The sequence below is a fragment of the Heptranchias perlo genome, chromosome X (assembly GCF_035084215.1).
Source record: "Heptranchias perlo isolate sHepPer1 chromosome X, sHepPer1.hap1, whole genome shotgun sequence".
In the NCBI taxonomy this organism is placed as follows: domain Eukaryota; kingdom Metazoa; phylum Chordata; class Chondrichthyes; order Hexanchiformes; family Hexanchidae; genus Heptranchias; species Heptranchias perlo.
Genome location: NC_090370.1, coordinates 3241843 through 3257869, shown reverse-complemented (window position 1 = coordinate 3257869; position 16027 = coordinate 3241843). Strand labels below are relative to the sequence as shown.

At 44.0% G+C, this 16027-nt stretch overlaps 1 protein-coding gene across 2 annotated transcripts in view; it reads right to left on the bottom strand.

The window, feature by feature from the left end:
* The window catches only part of LOC137307160 (arf-GAP with GTPase, ANK repeat and PH domain-containing protein 1-like), a 116180-nt gene that overhangs the window by 59852 nt on the left and 40301 nt on the right, over nt 1-16027 (bottom strand). Inside the window, exon 1 of one of the 2 annotated variants that reach the window (XM_067976497.1) lies at nt 10807-12206. The exons of the other annotated variant lie outside the window; for it this stretch is intronic. Within the exon in view, the coding sequence (XP_067832598.1) occupies nt 10807-12124 (1318 nt within the window). The 5' untranslated portion in view covers nt 12125-12206. Of the gene's footprint in view, nt 1-10806; nt 12207-16027 lie in introns of those variants that run through there. 2 annotated transcript variants of the gene reach the window in all.

Below are 16027 nucleotides of genomic sequence, written 5' to 3'. Positions count from 1 at the left end.
TTGTACCATTTAGTTTATATTACCTCTCCTCATTCTTCCTCCCAAAATGCATCGCTTCACACTTCTCTGCATTAAATTTAATCTGCCATGTGTCTGCCCATTTCACCAGTCTATCAATGTCCCCCTGAAGTCTGTTACTATCCTCTTCACTGTTTAGTACTTGAAACCCATGTGATCAATGGATCTTCTGAAGTTAAAAAATTAAGACCAGCGCAGCTGAACATATTGATATCCAGCTCATGATACATTAAAACGGATATACTTCTCAATAAAGCCCGAGAAGGCCTCACCTGTGACCTGCGCTGATCAATCTGCATGTTGTTGACTTCTTTGGCCTAAATCTCTCAATGAAATTCAATAAAGGATCAAACCGATATAATAAAAAGCAAAGATGGTTTGAACTTCAGCAAGTTCTGAAATGAGGGTCTAATAGAACTAGTCCAATGTCTTTTTACACCCACCTCCTTTGAAGGAGCTGACTCTTGCTGAGATACAGTTCTATGGGCGTCAGTCACTGCAAAGTACCCCAACTAATGGGCCATTCTTCACTTGAGAGCCACAGGAGTTTTCCTGGCCTCCAGCCTTGACAAATCTGGTGTTGCCACTGGCTGCGCGAGCCCTGTGCGTCAGGAGCCCACAGCACCAATGCAACATAAAAGCCGCTTTAAAGATTTGAGTGTGGTGTCGGGCTGACGTTTGTGGAGTCAGTACCCTAAATGTCAGATCGGTTACATGAAAGACTGGTACCACACACTCTTGTAATGTAGAGCTGCTCAGGTAAGACAGCTAACACTAGGAGAAGCCTCATCCTCTGATTCTTATTATAATCTTCCATCAGATCATTACTTCAATCGTCAAAACAAATTAAAGAGATGGAACTGTTATCACATTGCTTGCTTAGCAATGCAGAGCGACCAATTTGTAGCATCACTGGCTTAGCAATAATGAAAGGCCTATAAACAGGGCAGAGGATAGGATGTGTTCCTCTGTTTTCACAATTAATGATGTAACCCATTTATCCCCACCAACAAAACATAAAGCACTTTTATGGTAGTAATAAAGGGAGGAGGAGGAGGAAGAAGAGAGCACCCATCTGTTAAAAGGAAAATTGTGGACTTCAGGGAAGTACTTTGAAAAGAGGGCACTTTCTCTTTTATCATTCCCCACTTAGAAAGGTTTTATAACCTCCTTACCATTCAGAAAATGGAGGACTAGAGACATATACATCCCCCCCTCCCAGGAGACCTGACAATTCACATTCAACTGATGTCAGTGACTATCTACATCAAGGAGGTCGGAGAATGCCACGTTTTGCCATGCTGGATGCCAATTCAGGACAGGTATTAATTCTCGAACCGTGGTACACAGCGATACTTCCCTCTATTGTACTGCTCTACTTTAAAAACAATGACATTTAAAAGTGAACCAGGAAAGCAGAACAGTCATTTTTAAAAAATTATTGAGAAACCCAGGTCAAGGCCTATACTACAGGACACCACAAAGATTGAAGAGAATAGGAAAGAAGAAAGTCATGTGACTCCACAAACACATTTGCTATGGCAGGTTGCTAGGTTCCTTCACGATTTTGGGAGACATCATAGCAGGGCCACTTTCGTGGTTCTAATATATTGTCATCAAAACAACAGCAATGTAAGATACAATCACACCGTTGACCAAGCAGGCATTCAGTGCTCGTTACATGTTGCCATGGAGCCCAGCCGATTTCAGTTTTAACATTCCGAACTGTTCCTGAATAGAAGAGGATTATTCGAAAACATTGAGAACAAAGCAAAATAACACAACAGGGATCAAAGGGTTTTCGTCAGATTCTTATTTCAGTAAGGTTGGGACGACCCTTATAAAACACACCGCAACACCCAGAAAGCCAATTAAAGCTCAGGGTGCAGCTGAATGCTTGGAATCCATTCCAGGACTACTGTCTCTTCATAAAACACATGGGAACAGTCATTCATTGCCTAACAGGACAAAACACAAGCCAATTTAGGCACTTCCATGACCTTGAACAGCTTTTGACCTCTAGCTTCATTCTAAAAATGAGACCTTTCAACGCTCACTAATAGCCAATCAGCCAACAGCCAACCAGATTACTTGTTCTGGGGAAATGTATTCATCTACTAATAAAGGTTACACCAAGCTTTCAAACTAAAAATGGCAAACAAAAGACGACAGATTTGGTTTAAAGGAGCTATGGGGAGGATTTTCAGTTAGATTCCATGAGGACTCATGGAACTGTACCCCAATATGAATCAGTGTAGTAAGGAGAGAAAGAAAAAAGCATTTTTGTTTAAGAAACTAATTGATAGGGACAATTATTCTTGTTTCCATTGTTTTCTTAATTAACCAGGGTGGTCTTCCTGCCAGATCTCTCCTTAAGATCAGAATCTCCAGGCGAAATGTGTTTCTATTTTGCTACATTAACCCTGGGTAGAGCAAGTGATCACTTGCAGTGCGTTTGTACTTTAATAAATTCCGTTAAGGTCACATCTACAAAAGGGGAGAGAGGCCTTCAAAAGGAAAAGATAGCAACGGCCAACAAACTACAATAGAGAGATAATCTCTGGTGTGAAATTACGAGCTGAAGCTCATTTAATCATTGATCATATTACCAAACCACCCCAGAGGAGGAGCTTGAACCTCGATGTATACACAACACAATCCCTTCTAATTTAACACCCGAGCAAAATTAAAATACTCAACCCCCTCCCCACCCCCCTGTCACAATCAATGTAAAATGGAGGGGGCTTCTGATTTTTAAGCTATGCACAAAAGGACTGACTGCTACAATGCCCCACTCAGTCTTACTATGGAGATGGATGACCAACATAATCTATTTCACATCACTCTGCTCTGAATGGGTTTTTAAGAAACACACACACACACCCGGTGAAGAAAAGGTCTATTCTTTCCCAGCTTCTTCTTCCTGGGTGATGACAGCTGCAAGATCTTGAATAAGTGGCACACAGTGCTCAATCCATTTACAATACGTGCCCACACGATGCCTGAACTGCTATTTTACATTAAAGAAACGTACTTAAATCTCACAGATCAGATTTTCTTGTAATATTGCACAGCACCCAGTAAAGCCCATCAGTTACAATGCTGGGTTGTTATAGAACCAAATTTTCCCTCTCAATAATTTCAAAGCAGTTCTCATATATAGGCTTTGTCTCTTGCAATCCAGAAGCTGTACCTTTTCAGTAAACTTCTCTCGTATTGTGCGACCCATTGGGTTAACAATGATTCAAAGGGGTACATTTTCCGAGTCCTTTCCCAACGCCAGCATTTATTGGAAAATTACGGGTGTGTCTAACCTTATTTCCTAATGGGTTCAAGTTTGCATTGGATTTTACACAGCACAGAAGGGACCTGAAGGAAGTGTTGGGTCTGGAGGTAGTGCAATATGTTATGGGATATGAAATGTGTTAACAAGCTGCTGGAAGACTGCAATTTGGCCCGTGTGGAGCAGCTTGCCTATGTCGGCATGGTCTTCTCCTGTCATGTCTAGAAACTGCTTGCACTGGCATTCTCTGGGAGGTTGTTGTCTCTATGATGGCATAGCAGAGAGACAGAGCGGACAGGCATCTTTAATGTGCTGCGGGTTTCCCTCTGGCTGGCCAGGGATCCTATTGGGTGTTGTTAGGCTTCTGCTGGCAACTAATATATTTATTTGCCAATTAAAGAGAAATATGAAGCACACAAAGTTGGCAAATACTAACAGTACAACATAAACAGAAATATACAGCAGTGCATCTTCTGCAGTGTTGTTCATGGGCTGAGGGATCGAAGAGAGGGTAGGGAGCAAGCAACAGGCCTGTAACAGAGTGAAAGGCGCAAAGAGCAAGCAGAAGGAGGCCTGGAGAGCAGACGGCAGATTACAGCCTAGGCAGTGCTGGAGATGGTGGGTTGGGAAGGTAGATGGGCTCCGAGGGAAAGTGCTGGCAGGTCAGTTGCGGAGGCAAGTTAAGGCCTAGCTCTTGGTTTTCCTAGACCTGCTGGGTTGCTATGGAGTTGGAAACTCTCATGGCGGTTGAAAGGGAGCTTTTCATAATTTTTCATAATACTCTAATTGACTGTTTGGATATGTGCCTACGGTCACTGCAGACAATATGAGGAGGTAAATTCCGTGACCCTCACTGAGCCTCATTCAAAGGGAGCACGAGTCGGAGAATCCACGCTACAGTGCTGTAACCATCTCTGGACAATGTTCCCTTCAAGCTTGGCTCCCCACTGGGAGCATACGATCACTGAATTTACGCACGCGTACACACATACTTTTTTTTCGAGAAAAGTCCATACTGGGTCAGTTACCCTTTGTAAGCACTTCTCCTGAAGTAATCCAATAGCCTTTTCCCATTTGAAATATATAAAGTCCTGCTTCCTGGCAAAGCAAATTCAGCAGTTTTGTCTCGTCATCTCATTTTCTGTAATGGTATAATATGATGAATTATCTCTCTCAACTAGGGAGATAAAAGTATGTGTTCAGGCAACAAAAAATCAGCAGAACTGCAATACTTTTTTAGTGTTCTATTTTTTAAACACTCAATTGTGGTTTTAACAACTTAATATCATAATTAATTAATATTAACTGCTACAGGCACAAATATATGCAAGTATAGCTCAACAGGACAGCAGAAAATACATTTCTGTCTGCACAGCTCCAACTCAAGTACATTCAGCGCCCTTTCTTTCTTTTTTTGCCATCTATTGCCAATTATTTTGTGAGCTTTAATTAAATTGGGGGAAGGGGAGAAGAGAACAACTGGCTTCGTGGCACGAAGGAGTTCCTGAGCCCTCTCTTCCCCGCGGGGCGAGAGCGCTGGACTGGAAGCAGAGCTATCATTAATCATCAACACAAGAATTGCTGCTTCAATTCCGTTTCCTCGCGCTGTCTGGCCCAGCGAGCCTCTCCCAACAATGTCACCAGCTCTCACTGTCTTCACTGTTAGCACATCTGCTGCTGCAAATCCTCTCCCAGCTGCTAACGCGGCAGCTCCAAAATAGGTTTTTTGGAACTGTCCATTCAGGAACTGAGGCCGCCCTTCAACTCCCTGCAATAGGGGTGCTTATGGGTCCAGACCCTCTTTGTAGCTGCAATTCAGATTTGACAGAAAAATGCAAGATGAGCAGAATTGTCTCTGTCTGTACACTGCCATCACTGATTGACACGGGCAACCGTTTGGTCTTTTCTTTGCCTCCTCTTTACACTCAGGATTCCAACTACACTAGTGACTGTATGAAAACCAGAACCCGGCCTCTCCCTCTCCATCCTGCTGTTTAAACTCCGGCCTGGCTCATCGCACATTAATAATGGTGGACTCTGCAATGCAGGTAACAGGAAAGGCGATCATCAGAACAAATTACACTTGGATATCCACACCAAGATCTTCTGTAATCAATGACATGTAAACAGCTAAGTCAGAGGAAATAGTTGAAAGACATTGGATTTATTGAAGCAGTTGAACAGAATGTCAAAATGCATATAAACAGCTGAATGTCCTTGTTTATATGGCTCAGTGATGATGAGCTCTTGGAGTTGGAGCAGCTTCTGTTGCTTTTTGACTTCTCTGCTCTCTTGCCCTTCACATAGGATACAGGCAGCATAAGTGGGATACTACTGAGTGGGCAGGTACTGAGGAGAGGTACCCCTTGACAATTCTGCTCTCTAAGACCGCACTCCTCCCCCTCCAAGATGAACATATGGTTAGTACAATCAGTCCTTATTCCAAAAGGGAAAGAAGAGTTAACATTGTATTTGTTTTTTTTTAATTGAAGGTGACATTTTTCTCACGGTATTTTCTTTCCTTCTCTCCATCTCAGGTACCCCTGGATTACACACCATCCCCTGTCAGAGAGGCCATCAACCTGCTCCCAGATCTCAGCCAATGTCACTCTGAAATAGGCCTCTGGGAAGCACACAGGAATGGTCTCGCATCCTATCGTTCCTTGGGACAGTAGCATGTTGTCCCACCACACTACGCAGGAATAGTGTGGATTCTAACAGGAGTAATGGCTCATAGTTTAGCCTCTGTCACAAGTAACAGGCCACAAAGAATTGTGGATTGACTTTGATCAACCATTTGCAGTTCCCCACATGAACTTGAATGAAAGTGACGCTCTCCTCTAAATCAAGCAACCCATTCCCATCTCCCCCTCTTATTCGGAGTGTCAGTCTGGCTCAGTTGGTAGCAATCTTGACACTTCAGTGCAGTACTGAGGGAGTGCTCCATTGTCGGAGGTGCTGTTTTTCATGAGACGTCAAACCAAGGCCCCGTCTGCCTGCTCAGGTGGGGTGTTAAAGATCCCAGGGAATTATTTGAAGAGGAGCAGGGAGTTCTCCCAGTGTCCTGGCCAAAATTCCTCCCTCAACCAAACAGATTGTCTGGTCATTCATTTATTTGCTCTTCGTGAGGCCTTGCTGTGCACAAATTAGCTGCCATCTTTGCCTACATAACAGTGACGACAATTCAAAAAAAGCCTGGGAGGGGAAGATAGTGTAGTAGGGGAGAGACTGGAGCCTGGGATAAAATCCATTGGCTGTGAAGCGCTTTGGGACGTCTTGAGGATGTGATAAGACACTATATAAATGCAAGTTCCTTCTTTCTTTTATTCCTCGTCTGTCTGAACCATTTTTGCTCCTAGTGCAGGTTGAGCTAAGTGAGAAAAGTACAACGTATCTGCCTGGTTTGGAAAGAATGAAGACCAATTCAGCAGAATGAGGTTTTATTTACATGTAGAACTTGCATTTGGATATTCACTGTACCAACTTCCTCTGACCCCGTTTACTATATCACTACACATAGCAACCCAAAGATTTCTTACCTTCTGGTTTGTCTCTCAATAATGGTACACAGATGTGCTGCTGAGCCCTCATTATCTCCATCTCAGTTCTCACTGTAGCCTCTGCACCTACAGACATAGCTTTATGTCCCTTTTCCTGACCCGTATCACTTGTCTCCCTCCCACAGTTGCTGATGTCAATCTACCTACCGATATTGCCCAATTATAGTTAGAAATTCTTGATTTTAAAAAAATAGAACTGTCCGTGACCTCTTTAAAAGCAGTATTGGCAGGTTGTTCACAATTCATGGGTTGCCTGGGAAGATCAAAGGAGAAAAGCAGAGCATTTATCCTGAAACAGGGGAGAGGGAAAGAAAGAGGGGCAGTTACAACATTTCAAATGGGATTTGACTGCATAGAAACACAAGGTTCAGGCGCTTGGCAAATGGTTTTGTTTGGAAGTAAACTGTTGGATTTTTTAAAAACTGGAGTAGTAGTATTTGTTCTTAAAGGGACATTGTCATCATGAGAAATGTTTAGACAGGGGGGGGGGTGGGATTCAGAAGAATCAGGTGTCATTTTCATCTAAATTACATCACATGGGAATAACGCTGCATTTTGATATAGCATTGTGTTTACAAAAAAATTACCAATCACTCTCATAAAAAGGCTGTCCCTTTAAATAGCAAAAAGATTCCATTTCCCACACAAGCCATCCTGTGGCCTTTCTGAGTGAGATCACCAATTAGGGGTCGTTCTGCGCTGTGGGCCCATGCCCACTAGGAACTGGGTCAAAACTCATTGCACATGGGACACTTACAACCAACAGCCAGAGATGTTCATCCATCAATCTAACTGCATTTTATTTCAGACACCATCCGCTCTTTTTTAAGAAACTGTACTCATTCCTACATGAAATAGACATTGTAAAAGTGATTACTATCAATTGCCATCAATAAAAGCAACACCCACCCCCACACACACATAGGAGAAGTGAAATTCACAGATGCACTGTTCCTTTTTGAAAAGTTAGTTTACAGATGTGGGGATTTTTTTCTATTTACTCTCTCCTTTGTCCACTTAGAATGGAAGCGTTTAGAAATCAGAAAAACGCCATTCAGCCCAACAATCCTGTCCCTTCTTGATAGGTCAGCCCCAGTTACCTACCTTCTCACCATGTCCATCAGTCCCTTCTCTCCGAAGCAACGTATTTAATTCTCTCTGTCTGCTTCATGCAATGTATTTAATTCTCTCTGTCTGCTTCATGCAATGTATTTAATTCTCTCTGTCTGCTTCATGCAATGTATTTAATTCTCTCTGTCTGCTTCATGCAATGTATTTAATTCTCTCTGTCTGCTTCATGCAATGTATTTAATTCTCTCTGTCTGCTTCATGCAATGTATTTAATTCTCTCTGTCTGCTTCATGCAATGTATTTAATTCTCTCTGTCTGCTTCATGCAATGTATTTAATTCTCTCTGTCTGCTTCATGCAATGTATTTAATTCTCTCTGTCTGCTTCATGCAATGTATTTAATTCTCTCTGTCTGCTTCATGCAATGTATTTAATTCTCTCTGTCTGCTTCATGCAATGTATTTAATTCTCTCTGTCTGCTTCATGCAATGTATTTAATTCTCTCTGTCTGCTTCATGCCTGTCCCTGGTAACTTATTGCATGATTCTTTTACCCTTTGGGTGACAAAAATTCCACCTGACTTCCCAACTATCTAATGTTTAACTTGTGCCCTCTGGTATTTGAATCTTACACCGTAGTGAACCAATTAACTGGGTCAACTTTGTCAATTCCCTTTATTACCTTAAAAACTTCAACTCCGTCACCTCAAACTCTTTTCCAAAGTAAACAAGTCCAACTTCCTTAACTTTTCCTCATAGGTGAAACTCCCGATACCTGGAATCATCTTTGTTGCCCCATGTCTCCTGACAAGGGCAGTAAAATCCTTCCTGTGATTAGGTGCCTAGAACTGCCCACAGTACCACAGTACCACCTCACATAGCAATGATACAAAAACAAATCTAAAGAAGTTGTGTTAGTCATGGCTCAGTGGGTAGCACTCTTCGCCTCTGAGTCAGAAGGTCGTCAGTTCAAGCCCCACTCCAGATTCTTCAGCCCATAATCTAGGCCGACATTCCCAGTGCGGTACTGAGGGAGTGCTGCACTGTCGGAGGTGCCGTCTTTCAAATGAGGCGTTAAACTGAGGCCCTGTCTGCCCTCACAGGAGGATGTAAAAGATCCCATGGCCACTATTTGAGGAAGAGCAGGGGAGTTCTCCCTGGTGTCCTGGCCAATATTTATCCCTCAACATTAAAACACACTATCTGGTCATTATCACATTGCTGTTTGTGGGACCTTGCTGTGCGCAATTGGGCTGCTGCATTTCCTATAATACAACAGTGACTACACTTCAAAAGTACTTCCTTGACTGTAAATCGCTTTGGGACGTCCTGAGGTCATGAAAGATGCTATAGAAATGCAAGTCTTTCTTTCTTTATTCTATCACTCTGCTAATGCAACACAGTCTATGTTTATGGTATCCAGGACAAGAGAAGCCCATCAGGCCGATATATGCTTGGCCCATTTAGTCAGTACTTTTCTTTTTTAGTGCCGCTAAGCATGGTGTTGACAGAGTCATAGATTTATCCACTGTACCCCCTATTCTCTTTCGTGATGAGCTATATGACTGTTCCATTTAACATATACTCTTTTAAATTGTCCCCACTTCACCCACCAAATGCAGGTTCCAGTTCTAATTGAGCACTAAAAAGGTGCACAGGAGCTTGGTCTTTGCAAACAAAGTGCCTTGTGCTTGCCACCCATTCCCAATGGCACAGCTGAGATCAAGAACTTGGTGCTTGAGCCCTACCAGCCTGGGACACAACAGGTTGGAACCCCGAGGTACTGCCCCATGCCACAATCTAAAAAAGATTATGCATTTACATAGAATGATGTAGACGTTACAACATGGAAACAGGCTGTTTGGCCCAACCAGTCCATGCTGGTGTTTATCCTCCGCACGAGCAGTAATCACAATCTCATCTGCCCGCCCTGTTCCCATATCCCTTTATCCCTTCTATCCTCCAACCATTCTTGTATGCTAACATAGTTCCTGCTTCAATCTCTAACTCCACAGCCTCACAACCCACCGTGTAAAAAAAGTTTCTCCTGCTCTCTGTCCTAAATCTCTTATATTTAATCTTCTACCTGTGCCCCCTTGTTCTAGGCTCCTCAATCATTGGAAACAGTCTATTTATATCCACTTAGTCCCATCCTTCATAATTTTAAACACTATCAAATCAACTCTTCAGTTCTAACGAAAGCAGCCCAATTTTTCAAGTTAAAAGTATGGTTTTCTTTTGTGGGCGACATGGGCAGGATTTATTGTCCTTTCCTAATGGCCCTGAGGGCATTAACAGTCAACCACATTGTGTGGGACTGGAGTCACATGTAGAACAGAGCAGGTAGGGGTGGCATTCTGAACCCCACTGACGGCTGCTTGAACAACACCTCTTTCTAAAAGGTGAATGTTTGGTGGTGAACTGAGTTCAGAACTGGTTTAATCCCTGGCTGTGTGGACTTAGCTGATGATCCCAGCTGGGGTGTTACAATAGGCCTCAGCTCCTCTGGATTAGGGTGGAGGAGGGAAAAAAAAGGAAAGACAGAGTTCCCATTCCTAACTTATCCAGTGACTCCAGCTAGAAAATGTGTGCGCTCGTACATGTCTGGTGAGGACAATATCAGGCTCATCTGTGCTGCCTCCTAGGGTTGAACCCACTCTCATTGTCTAGACTCATGCATGAAGAATGGTCACTTGACTGAAGTACTGGATGGTACCCAGAGTGCCCCATTAATAGTCAGCACCTTCAGTAGATGAGGGGAGAAAATTAGTTCAGGGACATTTTTCCTACAAAACAAGCACATAATCTTCTTTAAGCCTGGGACAAACATTAATAAACCAATTTACGAGAGTAAGTTGAGCTAATTTTGTGCTTACTTTGGATTGGAGACGGACCTTTGGCTCCAGCAGCAAATTCCTTTTGATTTAATCCACCACTTGCAGGTGACACAGACACAGAGCCCACGTTCTTTGTGAAAATTCCACTGATAAATTTTAACATCTTTCGATCCCGTGCAATGGACTTGGTTCTCTCTGGCGTCGGGATATCCCGGCCTCGCTCAAGGTCTTCAGAAAGGGTATGAATGTCACTGTTATCCAACGTTCTGCTCTTTCCTTTCCCTTGTTCAATCACTGCCTGGGTAACTCTTCTGTGGAGCATCTCCCCAGTGCTCCTCAGGCTTTCTATTCTTGAATACTTCCTGCTGCTTACTTGAATTTTCATCTTCATTTCACTCTCTTGCCAAGACAGGCGGTTGGTATGCCGGGGATTCTTCTCCTTTCTCCCGGAGGCTTTTATTGGTTCTGTTTTACCCTGGTTGCCACTGGAACTTCTCATTGTACCTGGGCTCTTCTCAGCGATCACAGGCAAGGACTGGGGCTTAAGTTTTACGTAGTCTTTCTCCACATATTGAGAAAGAGTTGCAGCTTTTTCTCGTGGCAGATCCCTTTCAACTCTAGCTTTCTTCCCGACTGGAATATCTAGACATTCTTTACTTTTCAATTTCTGTTCTGGTGGGATGCAGGGGCTCAAGGCTCTCTCGGTTTGATCTTTCAAGGCTCCTTCTGCCTCAGACCTTCTTGGATGTTTCCCTTCAATCTGTGTTTTGTCATGGCTTTTCTCCGAAACCAAAGGACTTGCAAGATTCTCCTCAATCTTGGCAATGGCACACAAGTGGCATGGTTGAATTTGACCATCGTGACTCTTCTCATTGGCACCAGTAAAATTAATATGTCTGCATTGGCCCGTGGACTTGACACGCTGTGTAGAAAAAGGCAACAATCCTATATTTTCAGATTTACTTACAGATTTCGGCGATGGTTCAACATGGGCTTTGCTTGGAAATTCTTCCTCTTCACCTCGAGCTGGTCTGACATCATCATCCAATTCTTCATTTCTAATACTGAAGTTGCCTCGATCGTCTATTGTTTGAGGTTTAATTGGCTCCACATTCTTGATAGTTTTTAACCTCAGATTTTGGGGACCTTCAAGTCTCTGGCCAGAAGCACCTTCTTTACCATGCAATAAAGAGATTTTCTCTGCAGCCTTGGTGCCAGGTTCCTCTTCAGATGAGGTGGCTTTGTCCCTCTGACAAGTCTCACTCCCACTGCCTCCATCGCTCAGAGGCTCTAATTTCACTAGTGTGAGAGAGATATGAAAAGTAGTCCTTCGTTGCAAGATTGCTCCTCTGTTCATGGGTTCACAGTACGAAGGTAGCACGGGGCTCTGAAAGGCTCATGGTCCCTTCCCATCACAGACCACCCATCCGGACAGCAATCCTATGTGCTAGGCTTCTTGGAATCCACGATGCAATACAAAAGGATACATGCTTTGCGGTACAGAACAGAGATCATCCTAGGCATCAAGCATCCTCATTACACAATGCAGAACCCCCCCTCCCCTCCCTTACCACAGCTGCAGCTCTCTTTCCAAGGTTTCCGGACATATTCCTATTTGCATATCAGGTGCCAAAAGCAAGTGGAGGAAATACTGAACGGGAAAAAAATGATACGAAAACATTTCAAAGCTGAAAAAATATGAAGCAAGCCCTAGTTCTCAGGAAGAAACCACTGAAATCCTTTCAACATTTCTTGGATCAAACAGCTTGATGAGATAATGAAGACACCAGAGTATACATTGAGAATTCACATTGATTCAGACCTGAAAAGCTCAGTGGGGGTCTTCTGGAAAATGTGGACTGGAGTCCCCATCCCCTTCCAGCTCTAAGGAAATGGTGTCTTGTGTTTAATGGTTGCCCCCTCCCATTTAACCACCCCTTCGCTAAAACATCTATAGTAAGTATTCAGTTATTACTTAAGAGTGGCAGAACTGCCGACTAACGCACAGAGAGGGGTTGGAGGGGGAGATAAGTTGCTCCGTGTTAATCGTTCGTGTAGAAATCCATCCCTCATTTGTCAGTAAGACAATTACTGCGGGTGAAGGGACATGGATGCAGGATGACACATCCCACAGCAAGCTGTTTGTGAGAGCTACAATTTACAAAAAAAACACTCAGAATTTCAGTAGGAAAATGGGTGGATACAATGTTGGTGGGTGGAGGAAAGAGAGACAGAGAGAAAGAAACCCTCCTAAAATCATAGCAAGACTATAACTGTCAATCTCAATAACAATGTAAGTAAATCACACAGCAGACAGGAATACAACGTCTTTAACATCAAATCTAACAAGTCAATCGGCTATATACGTCCATGTGATTTACAAAAATGAAGAGAAATTGTGTCTGTAATGCATCAAATAAAATAAAAAAATAAAAGTCAATTAAGTAGTGACCAGTGGGCTAAAAAAAAATCACCCACCTAAAGTCAGCCAACAGCAGCCAATATGTAGTTCAGGAGCTGTCTGGTACAGAAAATAAATAGATAACATGCTTTCTTAAAATAAAAAGAAAGATGAAGCTCCCTTGATGGTTCATTGGACAAATGTGTCACCAGTGTGTTACAGAGCCAGACAGACCAAGAAGGTCTTGGGTTGAATTCCTAGTCTGCGCTGAGTTGGCCGATCTCAGACAGGGCAGTAGTAGGGGTGCTGTAATTGATCTCGGGGGTGAAGAAGTCAGCCAGGGTTCCCAATTCTGATCACTACATAGCGATCATTGCTGCAAAGTGGGCGCAGGAGAGGACAGAATCAAGCACGACAGTAATGTTCCCCACGGTCGAATAGCCTAACAATCATCATCTAGATTCATGAATAGCTACTTGAGGGCGGTCACAAGATGATTACAAATAAGGAGGCCCATCTTAAATCATCCATTCAGAAGCACCCCCAGTCCCTTCAGTCCAGCATCCAATTGTTTCTTGGATTTCCGCCCCTACCACTCTACTGAGAAGTCCATTTCCAAGTGTTGATCACTCGGAGTGTAGAAGAACTTCTCGATATCAGTCCTAAATTTGCCTTTTACCAGTTTGTACCTGTGTCACTTATCTTATTCCCACAATTTAATTTAAAATAATATTCCAGATTAACCCTTTTCCATACCATTTACTATCTTATATACGTCTATAAAATCACCTCCCAGATGCCTCCTTTCCAGGTTGAAAAGCCCTTCCCCCCAAAAGAAAATTCCACAGGGATTCTCTGGCCTCCCTCCATATCTCCAGTGGGAAACCAGCAGAGCTCCCATGGAAACTGGCTGCACTGGAATTTCCTCTGTCTTGTAAGGGCGGAATTTCCACCCACCCCTTATAAGGCAAGTGATGGCCAAGGGGCCATAAGACCATAAGATCATAAGATATAGGAGCAGGAGTAGGCCATTCGGCCCCTCGAACCTGCTCCGCCATTCAATGAGATCATGGCTGATCTGATTTTTACCTCAACTCCTCTTTCCTGCTCTTTCCCCATATCCTTTGACTCCCTTGCTGATCAAAAATTTGTCCAACTCAGCCTTGAATGTATTCAATGACTCAGCCTCCACAGCTTTTTGGGGTAAAGAATTCCAAAGATTCACGACCCTCTGGGAGAAGAAATTCCTCCTCCTTTCTGTCTTAAACGGGTGACCCCTTATTCTGAGACTATGCCCCCTAGTTTTAGATTCCCCCATGAGGGGTAACATCCTCTCAGCATCTACCCTATCGAGTCCCCTCAGAATCTTGTATGTTTCAATAAGATCTCCTCTCATTCTTCTAAACTCCAATGAGTATAGACCCAACCTGTTCAATCTTTCCTCATAAGACAACCCTTCCATACCCGGAATCAACCTAGTGAACCTTCTCTGAACTGAACTGAATGGGGCAGAGTCAGGGGCTGGGGACTCCCCAAGCCGCTGCTCAGATTCCAGTGGGAAGTGAGTGAAGGCATAACCGGCCTGCACAAGGGTGTGTGTGGGCCCCATGGGTGGGCTTCAGGCCTGGCAAACAGCAAAGACCCCTCCCCCAAAGAATTTTAAACTATTGTTTCTTCTTAAAAAAGTGCAAATTGGCTCCCTTGCTCAGGGGGCTGATAGGACTGGTGGGAGGGGGGGGGGGTTCTGGGTAACTGCCCCTCCCCAGGGCAGGCAGGCGCCAGAAGTTTCCAGCAGTTATGGGCAGGCAGGTGCCAGTGATGTGCCCAGAGTGGCGCTTATACCCACCTGACCCGTGTAAAGGAGGTGCCCTCCCTCCTGCTGAACCCGCGAGCTCAAGTGATAGCATCACGAACAGAGGGATTTCGGGGACCCTGGTCTCTCCAGTCCTTCCTCATAACTCAGGCCCCAGGGATCTGCCTCGTGGCTCTTCTCTGCACTGCCTCCAAGTTCATGAATATTTCCCTCCCGTGTCTCGGTGACTTTATCTTGTCACAACATTCAAGCTGCGGTCTGACCAAAGCCGGTACTGTTTGAGCATGACCTCCTCCGACTTGTACCGTACAGTTTTGGTTCCGTGGTTCAGCATTGTTGATTGCTGCTCCGACTTGTCGAGTCCACTAACACTCCTAAATCCTGTTCTGTTTCATCTTCAGCTAGTTTCAACACCGGTCAGACTGGAAAAACTCCAGGTTCAATCCCGGTCTGTGCTGGCTTCAAATCGGGGCTACGGTAGAGACACTAGGGTTGATTGCAGGGTTAGGGAAGGGAGGGAAATTCGACCAGGGCTCCTGTTCCTGATCTGTATCCAGCAACCCCCTGCTGTAAAGAATGTGGACCCATACCCTAAACACGAGTCAGCACCTTCAGCAGTGAAAGAAGAAAGACTTGCATTTATATAGCACCTTCACGACCTCAGGACGTCCCAAAGTGCTTTACACCCAATTAAGTACTTTTGAAGTGTAGTCACTGTTGTAATGTAGGAAACGCGGCAGCCAATTTGCAAGCTTCCACATACAGCAAAGTGATAATGACCAGATAATCTGTTTCAGTGGTGTTGATTGAGGGCTAAATATTGTCCAAGTCACCGGAGAGAACTCCCCTGCTCTTCTTCGAATAGTGCTATGGGATCTTTTATGTCCACCTAAGCAGGCAGACGGGGTCTCCGTTCAACGGCTCATCCGAAAGACGGCACCTCCGGAGTGCAGCACTCCCTCAGTGTGGAGCAGCAGCGGAGGGACGAAAAAGAAAACATTGTTCACTTAAAACACAGTATAGCAAAACTGCAAAGTGACGACGTT